This window comes from Panthera onca, chromosome B3 (assembly GCF_046562875.1).
Source record: "Panthera onca isolate mPanOnc1 chromosome B3, mPanOnc1 haplotype 2, whole genome shotgun sequence".
Classification (NCBI taxonomy): domain Eukaryota; kingdom Metazoa; phylum Chordata; class Mammalia; order Carnivora; family Felidae; genus Panthera; species Panthera onca.
This window is the reverse complement of record NC_138344.1, coordinates 119,401,278-119,415,768: the sequence shown is the minus strand read 5'-3', so window position 1 is coordinate 119,415,768 and position 14,491 is coordinate 119,401,278. Positions and strand designations below refer to the sequence as shown.

The 14,491-nt window shown below is 40.8% G+C and overlaps 2 protein-coding genes across 2 annotated transcripts in view; one reads left to right on the top strand and one right to left on the bottom strand.

Annotated features, from left to right (window-relative positions):
• Positions 1-4,300: 4,300 nt before the first annotated feature.
• NEK9 (NIMA related kinase 9) overlaps positions 4,301-14,491 on the top strand; it is a 38,582-nt gene continuing 28,391 nt past the window's right edge. Inside the window, exons 1-6 of the mRNA XM_060620291.3 lie at positions 4,301-4,675; positions 6,963-7,140; positions 9,048-9,103; positions 9,637-9,707; positions 11,523-11,628; positions 14,111-14,242. Coding sequence (XP_060476274.1) covers positions 4,457-4,675; positions 6,963-7,140; positions 9,048-9,103; positions 9,637-9,707; positions 11,523-11,628; positions 14,111-14,242 — 762 coding nt within the window. The 5' untranslated portion in view covers positions 4,301-4,456. The remainder of the gene's footprint in view (positions 4,676-6,962; positions 7,141-9,047; positions 9,104-9,636; positions 9,708-11,522; positions 11,629-14,110; positions 14,243-14,491) is intronic.
• ZC2HC1C (zinc finger C2HC-type containing 1C) overlaps positions 7,189-14,491 on the bottom strand; it is a 46,781-nt gene continuing 39,478 nt past the window's right edge. The window contains exon 4 of the mRNA XM_081795969.1: positions 7,189-7,369. Within this exon, the coding sequence (XP_081652095.1) occupies positions 7,367-7,369 (3 nt within the window). The 3' untranslated portion in view covers positions 7,189-7,366. The remainder of the gene's footprint in view (positions 7,370-14,491) is intronic.

The window sequence follows — 14,491 nt, the reverse complement described above, 5'->3', positions numbered from 1 at the left end:
TACTTACATTTGAACATTTTTCATAAAGCTTCTTTCCAAGAGGTTAGCCTAAAGTGCTTTGCACATTCACTAGCTGGCATCTTATTTTCCCTCTGCCTCTATTCCACCCAAAAACAGGTAATAAATTTGTCAGTGAATCTATAGTCTATAAAGTAGTGATTCCCAATTTTGAGTGTAACTATTTTAATATCAAAAATGTCTTATTCTTCACTGATGATTTACTTTTTGGAGAACATAAACATAAATGAATTTGAAACTTTTTAAAATTTATTTTGAGAGAGAGAGAGTGCAAGCTGGGGGTGGGGGGGCGGGAGCAAAGGGTGGGGGAGAGAGGGGAGAGAGAGAGAGAGAGAGAGAGAGAGAGAGAGAGAATATTCCTAGCAGGCTCCACACTGCCAGCACAAGCCCAATTTGGGGCTCAAACCCACGAACCATGAGATCATGACCTGAGCCAAAACCAAGAGCCAGGCACTCAACCAACTGAGCTACCCAGTTGCCCCTGAATTCAAAACTTTTAAATGAACTTAATAGTCTCAACAGTATCACATACTTGTTAAATGGTAGTATGTGTTGTGCAGACTATTCAGTCTGTTGTAGTGGTATCCCACATAACATAAACCCTGTGTGTAGTTTTAAATTTTCCAGTGCCACAATAAGAAACAGGCGAAATTAGTTTTAGTATATTTAATATATCCAAAATAGCATTTCAACATGTAGTCAATAGAAAAAAGATTAATGAGTATTTTGCTTCTATCCCCCCATATAGTCTTTGAAACCCAGTGTGCATTTTACAGCTATAGCACATCTCCATTCAGACTGACCACAATTCAGGTGTTCAATAGCTGCATGTAGCTAGAGTCTACCAAACTGGAAAGTGAAGGGATAGAGTTTGCTTGGCACTTTGGTAGATTCTTTAATTTTTACAGTGATTCTGTGGCCCCAGGAGTCTGCCGTTAACAACCAGGAACATCTGCTATATAGCATTGTATTGTTAAAATAAAACCTGGAAATGTCCATTTTTACCAAAGGCACTTTAAAATTAGTTACACGTTTACAATGTTCAGTGTTTCTGGACTTTAGAATATTCAAAGGCCAGATGTTTAGTTTCATTTATATCCAGTGTAATGAAGAACTGAGCATGAGTATTTCTGTTCTGTATTCTCTAACAGGACATGTTAAGCTTAATCTATGCATTATAACTAGAACAAATTACACTATCAGGTTAACCAAGCTACAGAAAACTGTCATTCCTCATGGCGAAGATGCCAGAAAAATAAATTTCTTTTGTCTGTTTATTTTTGAGAAAGAGGGCACGAGCAAGGGAGGGGCAGAGAGAGGGAGACAGAATCCCAAGCTGGCCCTGCACTGTGAGTACAAAGCCCAACACAGGTTCTCTCTCTCTCTCAAACCCACAAACTGTGAGATCATGACCTGAGCCAAAACCAAGAGTCAAGACAGTTAACCAACTAAGCCACCCAGGGGCCCCCAGAAAAATAAATTTTTAAGCTTTGGTGAAACCTATTTGCTTTTTAAGTCATTGTTTTTTTCATTCCTTTAACCAAAAAATAAAAATAAAAACACTAAAAAAAACCATATTGAACATATATTTTGTTTAATGTGCTGAGCCAAGCTCTGGAATAAACTCAAATAAGAAGCAGTATGTATCCTCCAAGTGCCTTGTGATGAATAGAAGGTAAATGGAATGGCGTCTATCCAGAATAATCTCCCTACTTTGTTCACCTGTCACTGAATTTTGGATATTCCTCCAGGAAGCCTTCACTAACCCAGCAAGTTTTCTTGGAAAGATGCCCCTCCTGGATTCCTTTCTGGAAGCTTGTACTTAACCACAGCATTTACACAGTTGTAATTGCTTGGTTGTTTGTTATATGGACTGTAAGCTCCATAAGAGTAGGAACCATGTTTATTTTGTTTTCTGTTGTAACTCAGCACCTGGCATAAATTGGTACTCAGTGTTTGTTGCATGAATTAACTGAAAATTTTAAAAATATCTATAATCTGGCATCCTGGAATGAAAGCCATCAAAATAAAACATGACAGGAGTTATCAGGCCTGCGTTTAGGTTAAAAAGAAATGTTCTATACATAGGAGATAATAATGACCTGATACTCATTTATCAAATAAATTTTAACCCTAGAATATCAAGCACTTTTCTAAGTGTTGATATACAGCTGTAAACAAGAGTACAAAATCCAGACTCTTGTGGAGCTAAGGTTCTAATGAATGGAGATAGACAATAAAGTAAACATAACAAGCATCAGTATTTTACAAAGAAGTGATGTGATCTACTGGGAGAGCTGTGTTACTCTGGATTGCTTTGGATGTGAAAAAGAGGCTTAAAGTACAAGTATGACATAAGCAGACCATCATTATGAAGACTAGCATACGAAAAAGAAGTATTGGATCCAGATCAAGGGAGACAGAAGTCTCTTTGTACTCTTACTCAGACCCAATGTGGAATGTTATGCAGAGTGTAGGACATCACACACAGTGTAGGCGCCTGGATGGCTCAAGCATCCCAGCTCTTGACTTTGGTTCAGGTCATGATCTCACTTTTGTAGATTCGAGCTCTGCACTGGGTTCTGCCCTGACAGTGCCGAGCTGGCTTGGGATTTTATCTCTCGCTCGCTCTCTCTGCCCCTCCGCCACTCATATGCTCAACCACACCCTCTCTCTTAAACACATACATACATACATAAATGAAAGGGACATTGATGAACCGTACAGAGGTCAGAGGAATGTGAACTCATCCTTCACAACTCCTCTATCCCATTTTACCAATTTTCTTCATCCTCTCCTTGCTATCACTACCCACCTCATTAAAAATCAGGAAGTGAATTTCTTCCACTCAAATTTACCTCATCAACCACATTTCGATTGATCACAAAGTTCTAAATGTTCCTCAAATGGACTTCTCAAATCTGGAACCCTCTCCACTCACACTGGTAAATACTTCAGTGCCTTTTCTTTTCTTAGACTATTAAATTGCCTCCTATCTAGTCTCCCTGCCTCCAGTCTTTGTCCTCCACATTGTCATTGGAGTTATTTGTAAGATACATCTTTGGTCTTATGTAAGGTGATCGTAGTATAGTTTATTGTCCAAACTGGGCACTTGAGCAAAATAAAGCTCTATTTGTTATGCTGGAGGGGGGAGGGGGGAGGGGAGGAGGCATAAATTGGGACTTCCCCAGCAAATTAGGACATACGGTCACTAATCATATACTCCCCTGCTTAAAAAATCTCACATAATTTTTCATTGCCCACAGGAAAGGCAAACTCAACAGTTGAGGCCCGGTGTTCTCTTGCTTCTACCCCACACACACCCTGGCCTCCAGCCACAACACCCAAAACATTGTGCTCTCTGAAAGATGTGGATCCAGAGTGCTGGGTTTGACTCTGGGCTCCCCTTACTAGCTGTGTAACAATGAGCAGGTTACTTAACCTCTGTATCTCAGTTCTTTATTTAGAATAAGAATAATATAAGGATTAAGTGGGATGACGTAAGAAAACCTTTAGCGTAGTGTCAGGAACATAATACAATAAAAAGTTAACTTATCTCTGTGAGGTAGGTCATATTCCTACAAGCTTTACAGATTTTAAAAAACTTTGGTAACGTAAAGTTGCCCAAGGTCCATAACTGTTGGGACCTATTTTTTTTTTTTTTTTTTTTTTTTACTGTATTACAATTCTCCTAGTGACTTAAGGGTAAGGAGCATCTTATTGTAGATTTCCCACCCTTAAATACATTGACACCTCAGTGCTCGAAGAATGCTGCATGAGATCAGACGGTCAGAGATTTGGAAAGACAGACGCAAGGAGAATGTTAAATCTGGAAAAAGAGTGTCAGGAGAGTTGATTTAAAATATTTTTGGAGTAGTACAGAACAGGGGGAACCTAGTGGGGGTTCTGGGAGAAGTAACTGGGCCCACCTACTGAGATGACAGGCAGTAAATATTTCCGCTTACTATAGTATCTTTAATATCTCCCTAAACAAAGAGCACTGTCCAACGTGGAATCACTTGCCCTTGAGATAGGCCTGGCGCCAAGAGGTGACTGGGCGACCTCCGGACCTCGAAGCTGTCTGGGGACCCGGCCAGGGATCGGGGAAGTGGTCTACAGACCCGTCGGTGATCCCCTGCCGTGTCTGGAGCCCTTCGGTCCCACGGCGTCCCCACCAGCGCCCGCCAAGCCTGGCCCGCCCGGGAGGGAGGGAGGGAAACCGAGGCCGCCGGGCTAAGCAAGTGGGCCAGCGCAGGCGGAGAAAAGCCCGCCGGGCCGGAAGCACCAGGAACTGTTTCCGGGTCAGGGGGGAAAGAGCCACCATGGAGCCTCGCGGGGTTGCGGGGCTGACGGAGCCGCGCGCCGGCGTCTGAAGCGAGAGAGGCTCAGCGCGGTCAGCCCCGCCGGGGACACGCAGGCTGGTTCCGCGGCCGCCGCCATGTCGGTGCTGGGCGAGTACGAGCGACACTGCGATTCCATCAACTCGGACTTTGGGAGCGAGTCCGGGGGTGGCGGGGACTCGGGCCCGGGGCCCAGTGCTGGTCCGGGGCCGCGAGCCGGCGGCGGCGCGGCGGAGCAGGAGGAGCTGCACTACATCCCCATCCGCGTCCTGGGCCGCGGCGCCTTCGGGGAGGCCACGCTGTACCGCCGCACCGAGGTAGCGGCCCCTGGCTCCGGCCGTCCCAGCCCCTCCTTCGCCGCCCCGCTTCCCAGCCCCGACCGGTTCCCCGCTTTGCCTGCGGCTTGCGCCTTGTGCTCGCTTAGGTTTGCGCAGCCGCAGGCGGGGTGTGTGTCTCAGGGTCTTCTCCAGTCTCCGGCTCACCGGCACCGGGAATCCGTCAGATCGCTGTTTTTGCTAACTGGGCGTTTCTGTCGAACCCGGGGAAGGGAGCAAGTCATTGAACTTTCTCTGAGCCTTAGCTTACCCATCTGTAAATTGGGGTTAATGATAACTACCTTCAAAAATAATCTTTATTTTTTTACGCTTACTTTGAGAATCGAACGAAGGTACTTTTTGCAAACTGTAAATTAAAAATGGCATACGGATGTGAAGTGTTGTCAAAACTTCCTTCCTCATGCAGTATAGCTCTCCAGGGTCGGGGTGGAGAGGAGGGGCGTAGCTTCAGAATTCCCACAATCAGTGGCAACTCGGCTGTCTTTGCCGTTATCTTTAAGCTCAGGTATGAACATTTAATTGGAGATTTTTCTAGAACGTCACTGAGAGGGTCATTGCTGTCTTCATCAGTGTTTATCCCGCAGTGTTTATGCATGGGAAATACCTTTTTGGTATATTCTAAGCCTCTCGGGTGGCGAGAGGCAAAGAGACCTTTGAGAACCTAATGTGAACATAACCCACCCCCCCTCCCCTATTGCATATATACACATCTTTTGAAGAGATTCCTAGATCACTGACCACCAAGTTCAAAATGTATAATGATATTAAAAACCCTGTAGTGGTGACTCTGCTTCCAAAAACTAACCATCAATTGTATTTGATCACTAAAGTCTTAAATTTGAAGACTATAGGTGATGATGATGATGATGATGATTCATCCATCAGTACACCATCTGCAGTTCTGGGGTGTGTTCCAAACTAGCATAGTTTTAAGGCTAAAAGATGGAGGAAAGGGGTGGTTGCAAGAGAAAATTTTCAAGTGTTCTTTTTTATCCTAATGCCGCATTAATGTATGATGTTAGGGTTACTGTTAGTATTCTGCTTTTATTTGTACTCAAAATATGAGAAAGAGGAGATGAACATTACTATTTCTGTTAAACTAAGTTAAAGAAACTAAGACGGTATATTTAAAGGACTTGACACTTAAATTAGAAGTAAATCTTGGGCTAGAACAGAGTTTCACATCTCCTTATCCATGCCTTTCCATCATGTTGAACTTGATTACTGAGGTTGGTTTATTTAAATTTGATTACATTTCTCAAAAAATGGCACAACATTAGCCATCTGGCCAAATGTTTATTAGGTCTGAATGTACAAAGGTTTGATTAGAAGCAGCTGTTTCCCCCAAGAAGCTTCTATTTCGATGGGAAGACAAGTTAGCCCTGTTAGTAAACAAATAGCATTTAAGTTGTATGTGTATATAAATGAAAAAGGACGGACAAATATCATTTTAGTGTCTGAGTTCTAAAGGGAACGGTCGCACTGAATACATGCACAGTAGAAAGTTTATCAGGATATCTCCCCCCCAGGAGTTTAAAAGGCTTAGCTGAATCATTCTAAAGGATAGGGAGAGTGATGTAGGTGTGGATGCTTCTGGGCTAAGAAGCAGTATCCGGAAAGAATTTGGGTGTTATAAAAGGAAGTGGGTATTGGGAGCTGAAGGTGAGTTGTCGCAGATAGAGGGAAACATGTGATACATAAAAGTTATAGGAGATACAGAGTTGCGAAATAGGGCAGGTGAGGAAAGTGAACTCTGAACCCTTAGGCATGACTTATTCCTATCCAGAAAACATAAACAGAAATCACTAGAGAAATCTAAATTTATAAAATTAGAGGTAAGTGTAATGTTTCCATTTTATAAGAAACTCTGGTCAGCTATAGATAACCAGTCTCTCCAGTTCTCCATTTCTCCAGTATTCTAGCCCTACTACAATGCTTATGACTAGCAGTTTGTCATGATGCCCTTCAGTAGGATCTTTGAGATCTATATCTCCTATTTTTTATCTGGAACTGACATCATGCAAATTTAAATGTGGCCACAATGTAATAGCATCTTAGTGCTTTGCTTTCCCTAGTCCTGCAGTAAATTGTAAAGCTTAATTTTATGAAGAATCTTAAAATTCTGTTCCTGTTTTGTCTAAAGGAAAAAATAAAAGGAGTCCGTCTGTGCCCATCTAGGAAGTTTTCTTTCTAGGCTTAGAGATCCGGGTGTGGATTCATTCTCTGCCAGCCAAGAGGAAAGCACGATACCTCTATTACTGTGTTGTAGGATGACTCGTTGGTTGTGTGGAAGGAAGTTGATTTAACCCGACTGTCAGAGAAGGAGCGTCGTGATGCCTTGAATGAGATTGTTATTCTGGCGCTGCTGCAGCATGACAACATTATTGCCTACTACAATCATTTCATGGACAATACGACTCTGCTGATTGAGCTGGAATATTGTAATGGTAAGGTAGACTTCAGTGGGACCTCCTCTGGCAAGACATTATTGTGCTTGTACTTACCTTGAGGGGGAGAGGAAAATAAGGTATATGCATTGGTGAAAAACTTGAAATGGAGGGCTGCCTGGGTGATTCGGTCAGTTGAGCATCTGACTCTTGATCTCAGCTCAGGTCTTGATCTCGGGGTTGTGAGTTTAAGCCTCACATTGGGCTCTGGCACTGGGCGTGAAGCCTACTTTGAAAAACAAAAACAAAAAAACAACTTTAAATGGATTTCTAGAGTTTAAGAGAAATAAGTTCAGACCCTGGAGAATTTTGAAGTGATTTACAAAATAAGGGAAGGAATACTGCATACTGCATGCTCAAATTCTCTATTATGCTTATAGTTCCATTTTCAAATTATTAATTCAGTTGAATTTTACATTCACTCTTCAAGGTTTTTTCTAATGAATTAACATTAGTTAGGCATTAATGTTAGACATCTAGTTAGGCACTAGAAACAGTGTAGCTTGGCACTCCTTGGTATATTTAATGAAATCTTATAAGGGACATTTATTAATACTGACTCAGTCAAAACTGTCCTTTTGAAGAGTGATTCAAAGATCATAGGTGAATGAAAATGACAGATAGTAAAGGATGGCTTTAATATATCTGGTCTTTGATTACTTTGGACCATTTTGCTTATAAGATAGCAGTGTGTATAGCTCATTTGCTAAGAAAATAGACTCTAAACCCATTTCCCAAGCTCCACTGCTTCTTAACTTTGTAAATTTGCACAAGAAACTTCTCTGTGCCTCAGCTTCCTCACCTTAATATGAGTTTATTAATAAACAGTACCTGTCTCCTAGGCTGTTGTATTAAACGAATATGTAAAGCCCCTAGCATAGTACTTGGTGTGCAGCAAATCTTTCATACGTGCTGTCCTAGCTCTTATCCTTATTACACAGAAGAACCCTCAAAGCCCTTTCTTAAGCTACCCTAAAGAAGCTTTAGCTATGCTAAAGAAGTCCCAGCATATTCTTCACTTAAATCTCAAAGAGAAAGCTCCTAGAATTCTAACTTTTTGTCTTGACTCTTGTGCACCACGGTTGTTCCTGGTTCTGATCAACCCTAAATGTAGAAGATTGTATTAGATATTTCTAAAGTAGCAGAAGCCACAAGTAGTAACTTCCTTTGTGGTTAGGAGGGACTAGAACGGTGGTAGATTTGTTGAAGTGACAAGTTACTAAATTGCAGGGGAAAAGAAGTTGTGAAACAGAGCCCGGGCTAAGGCCTAAGTTATAGTTGCAGGTAGGAAGTAAAATGAATCCTGATCATTTGCAGTCTGTTACTTGATAAAGGAAAGGGAGAAGCAAATTCAGACTTATTCCACAGGAAGGAGTTAGCAAAGGGAGTAAGGACTGGAAACAATCTAAGGTGTACCGTAAATTATGGGAAACCTTTTCAGTATGCAATAGAAAGGAAGTTGTCGATGAGATACACCTGTATGTACAAAACATTGCATCACAGGTACCCAGTGTTCTAGTAGTCACACTTCAGAGAGTTGTTACAAAAATATTGCAGATTCCTTTAAAAGGAGTTCTAAAAAAGAAAGTCTTCTGATATGAAGACATTCAAGGTATTTTGCTAATTGGGATAATATAGAAATGGCCTTTATTCTTTTCTAAAAATGTCATACTTCCCATTTTTGTATTGAGCCTCATTTTTTAGGGGAGCCTTTTAAGATTACTTTAGATACAGTACTTGAGGGATGGAAGAGTTTTGTAAAGAGCCAAGAGAGAAGAAGGGGTTTCCTTTGGAAAGGAAGTAGAATCCTTCATTTCTTTGGGTCACCTGTTAAAACCCTGGTAGATATAGAAGTCAAGCTTTGATCTTTATTAAGCAATTCAAACCTGCCTCTCCTTTAATTGCAGGAGGGAACCTGTATGACAAAATCCTTCGCCAGAAGGACAAGTTGTTTGAGGAAGAGGTAATTCATATTTCTGTGGAAGGAAGCTAGAATTGTAATGCTGTGATTCTTGTATTCTAGTTCTGTATTTCCTCTTCCAACAATGAAGAGCGTTTTTTTCCTTTTGTTCAGACTCCCTCCAGGCCCTGGTTGATATTCATGAGAAAGGAAACCTCTAACAAGGAAGCTGTCTATAGCTGCTTCCTAAACGGTTTACCTCCACATCATGATTCTCTATGGGCTTTCTTTCCTGGTTCTATTACTGCATACTGGTATGCCCAGTTTTCTATACCTTTGCATTCTTCTTGGATTTCTTTCCACAACTCTGCTTCACCATATTATATTTTATAATGACATTGGAACTGTTTTATGATGACCTGTTTTTTATTTTTACCCCTACCACTTTTCTTTGTCTACTCAACCTCCAAGCAAGAGATGTAAGGTCATGTTGAATCATAACCTCTGGTTGTAGCTTCCTTTGTTTTGTTTTAGTGTGTGTCTTTATGGAATTTTTCTTATTTCCAGTCCAAATATAATTCATTTTTTTTCTGCAGATGGTGGTGTGGTACCTATTTCAGATTGTTTCAGCAGTGAGCTGTATCCATAAAGCTGGAATCCTTCATAGGTATGAGTAAAAGAATACGGGATGCAGTCCTCCACCAATCTGACCCCCACCTTGGATGTGCCTCCCGTCAGCACTACTATTTTCTTGATTAAGCTGTCAAGGCTTTTCCGTTAATATAATTTAGGAAGGAAAGAGTGAGTAATGAGGCGTGTTACCTTCACTTCCTGCAGTTAAACTATGTTTATGATCTAGGAAGAATCTCTTCAATAGCTAAGTACTACTCAGTCACTTCTTTAACAGATACTTTAGAGTTCAATTCATTAATTCATCAGTAAAGTCTAGAAGCCACTGAGAGGAGTGGTATTAGATTGGTTGGAATTCCCAGTAAATGTTCCCTGTGAGCAATAATAATTGGCAAGTGTTTTTAATTTTATAATGGAGTCTTAATTTAAATAAAAAGCTGTTGGGGTGCCTGGGTAGCTCATCATAATCTCACAGTTTGTGAGTTTGAGCCCCGCATTGGGCTCACTGCTATCAGTGCAGAGCCCACTTTGGATCCTCTGTCGCCCTCTCTCTCTGCCCCTCCTCGCCCCCAAAAATATTTTGTTTGTTTGTTTTGTATAATTACACAGTTTTACCAGATTTGAGGAGGGAAAACATCTTTCTATTCATTTCTAGCTATAGGAAAGAACTGTTAGAAAAACATTTCCACATTATACCCTTCTGAAGTAAGTCATTGATCATTGCTAGAGATGAATGTTGATCCACCAGTACTGTATTTCTCTTTTTGTTGGTTTGTTCATTCAGTTAATATGTGTTTCTCAATAGTTATTGAATGGCTACACTTGCATTTTCTTTTCAAAAGTTACAAAGAGTATTGTTGTGGGGTGCCTGGGTGGCTTAGTCAATTAAGCGCTGACTTTTTTTTTTAAGTTTTTTTTTTTTTTTAAGTTTATTTATTTTAAGAGAGAGTACATGCACAAGTGGGGAAGGGGCAGGGATAGAAGGAGAGAGAGAATCCCAAGTAGGCTCTACACTGTCAGCACAGAGCCCCCCAATGTGGGGCTTGAACCTGAGACAAGAGTCAGACACTTAACCAACTGGGCCATCTAGGCGCCATGCACTGACTCTTGATTTTGGCTTGGGTCATAATCTCACAATTTGTGAGATCATGCCCCGTGTCGGGCTCTGCCCTGGAGGCACAGAACCCGCTTAGGATTCTTTCCCTCTCTCTCTGCCCCTCCCCTGTTTGCACATGTGTGTGTTCTCTCTTTCTCTGTCTCAAAATAAATAAATAAATTTAAAAAAAAAAAGAACATTTTTCTGTTTTTTTCCCTTTTTAAGGAAGCCAGAGTATGAACCAGGCAGTTTATTTGTGTTGCATAGGATCAATTCATCTTTAGAAAAATAGCCAGTGATTTTATTTAGGTGATCTCTACAGCCGAATCATGTTGCTGCTGAGATGCGCAGCCTCTTCCCTTGCCTTAACAGATTTGAAACTTTAACACCAACCAGTTCAAGGCATAAATGGTAGTTGAAGAGGCAGTGCACTTTACAGGAATTCCAGGATTACCTGGGGCACTATATTTTCCATCCAGCCCTCAATTTTCCTAACGTCCTCCATGGTGTGGGAGACATGCCTGTGCTGTGAAGCCCCGGAGAATGAAGTTAATTCTCTGCCTCTAGTCCCTCAAATTCCCTTTTCAATGTTAAAGTATGTGTGAAAGTGGGGACCACTGTTTTGGATCCTGTAACAGTCTGAGCAGGGGTAACCACACATTTTATTCTGTACTAATTCTGGGCAGCGTTGGGGCTGAAGCAAAATATATGGTAATATATGGTAAATAATAAATACACGGTATCTTTTTTTTCCAGAGATATAAAGACATTAAATATTTTTCTGACCAAGGCAAACCTGATAAAACTTGGAGATTATGGCCTAGCAAAGAAACTGAATTCTGAGTATTCCATGGCTGAGACGGTAAGTATGTATTGCCCTTGTCATACTTTTTCTTTTCTTTTCCTTTCCAGTATCATGAGATAGTGTACACTCTAAATCTCACACACTTTTCTCAGTATTCTTGCAAGTTCTCGATACTTATAAAGCAAGTCTTCAGCAGTGTTTTTTCCTGGGCTTGCTAACAGGCATTTACATGCTGAGATGTTCTTTCAAGAGTCATTGTCCACATCACAGCTCTGACCTCATAGCCCTTTCTAACACTGACCAGGAGACTTTTCTAAAAACAGAAAAATGCTCTATCATTTTTTCCAGCCTAGGATCTTTAGTGGATTTCAGTTTATCTCTTATTTAATATTTGAGCTTAGGATGTTAGACATCTCTTTTTGTGTTTCCTCTGAATGTTTCTGGTTCAGAAGCCTGATATTACAAATAAAGGCTGATGCCCAGAGAACAGTCTGATCTTAATATCATACATAGTCTTAACTGCAGGGCTCCCTTCTTCCCTGATCCTTACTTAGAAAGACCATTGGTAGGGCGCCTGGGTGGCTCAGTCAGTTAAGCATCCGACTTCGGCTCAGACGGCTCAGAGCTGAGCTCAGTGCTGACAGCTCAGAGCCTGGAGCCTGCTTCAGATTCTGTATCTCCCTCTCTCTCTGCCCTACCCCCGCTCACATTCTGTCTCAAAAATAAACATTAAAAAAAATTTTTTTAAAGAAAGACCATTGGTAAAGAGTAGACATGCGTTGATTTTTAAGGACAGTGATTTCATTTTTTTAGGAATTATAAAACCCAGTTATTACTCTTCTGGTTTCATACTGCCCTGTCCTTGAACTTGAAAATGTGAGTTAATTAAATGAATTTTGTCCTGTTGATGTTTTTTTTGATAATGTCAAGATAATGCCTATAAGCAATTTAGAGCCATCCAAGGATGCTGATAGCCAAGGTTGGGAGTCTCTGCTTCAGAGGAAACAATCGTGTCCTTATATGAGTTTTTCTCATCAATAGTATTCTGGTAAAACCAAAACTTGACTTTTTTTTTTAACAAGTTTAAAGAAAGAATGCTAGGAAAATTTATAAATGCCATATAAGTCATCTAAAAATTACTGGCTTTGCTGATTAAACATGGCTATCACACTCTGGAAAACAGTGTGGAGCTTCCTCAAAAAATTCAAAATAGATCTACCCTATGACCCAGCAATAGCACTACTAGGAATTTACCCAAGGGATACAGGATTGCTGATGCATAGGGGCACTTGTACCCCATGTTTATAGCAGCACTTTCAACAATAGCCAAACTATGGAAAGAGCCTAAATGTCCATCAACTGATGAATGGATAAAGAAATTGTGGTTTATATACACAATGGAATACTACTTGGCAATGAGAAAGAATGAAATATGGCCTTTTGTAGCAACGTGGATGGAACAGGAAAGTGTTATGCTAAGTGAAATAAGTCATACAGAAAGACAGATTCCATATGTTTTCACTCTTATATGGATCCTGAGGAACTTCACAGAAGACCATGGGGGAGGGAAAGGGGGGGAAAAAAGTTAGGGAGGGAGGGAGGCAAACCATAAGAGACTCTTAAAATGTGAGAATAAACTGAGGGTTGATGGGGGGTGGGAGGGAGGGGAAAGGAGCTGATGGGCATTGAGGGGGGCACCTGTTGGGATGAGCACTGGGTGTTGTATGGAAACCAATTTGACAATAAATTTCATATTAAGAAAAATAAACATGGCTATCAGTTTTATTAGAACTTCTGGGGTACATTGGCACAGTCGCCATTCAGGATATTTTTATTTCCAAACCCATTCTTTTTTAGAGAGAGAGCAGGATAGAGGGACAGAGGAGGAGAGAGAGAGAATATCTTAAGCAGGCTCTATGCTCAACACAGAGCCTGAGGCAGGGCTCAGTCCCACTACCCTGGGATCATGACCCAAGCCAAAATCAAGAGTCAGACGCTCAACCGACTGAGTCACCCAGACTCAGGTGATAGCCAGAGTCTGGCTATAGCCAGACTCCAAACCCATTCTTCAAGGCAGAAGATCTTTTTTAAATTTGAAAGAAATTCACTAGCTGTGTTGGTATTGCAGATGTCAAATTGAGTTATTTACAGAGTTTCACTACTATGCATTTTAGTTAGAACTTTGACCCCTTTATTCAGTTATCTTCTCCCCACTGCCAGTTCTTTGGATTTTTTCCATTGGTGAGCTTTTACTGTGTCTTTATCTGTATGAAGTCTTCAGTGGGCCTAAAGCCTCTGTGATCGAGGAATCACCGTTGTACCTCCCAAATACCACAGTGTCTTTGCCCTTTATCATTGGTCCAAGAAATTTGATGTGAAAGAAAATTTCTCTCCATAGTGGCATCATCTCATAAAAAACATTTTGGGATATACTAGTGAATGTTTCATAGGTGTTATCACTAGTTTGTGGGAAATTTACTTTAGTTGTTGAAATATTAATATAGTTCTCTCAAAAATGAAGTTACTCTTTGTTTTCCAGCTTGTGGGAACGCCATATTACATGTCTCCAGAGCTCTGCCAAGGAGTAAAATACAATTTCAAGTCTGATATCTGGGCAGTAGGCTGTGTCATTTTTGAACTGCTTACACTAAAGAGAACATTTGATGCCACAGTAAGTTGTATTATCCCCACCTTGTCCTTCCAAATGGTATAACTCAGTTGAGAGAATCAAATTCATTTATCCCTCAGTTTCTGATTTCTTCAACAGCAATCAGCTGTAGACAAAAAAAAAAAAGTATGCAAGGGCTTAGTAGTGTATTATTAAAATGCTGTATACCAGATTTATATTCAATCCCCACTGAAATAATCCTACTCAAGCGCTTTAAGCATTGTACTTGAATTTATTGACTTATAATTTTGA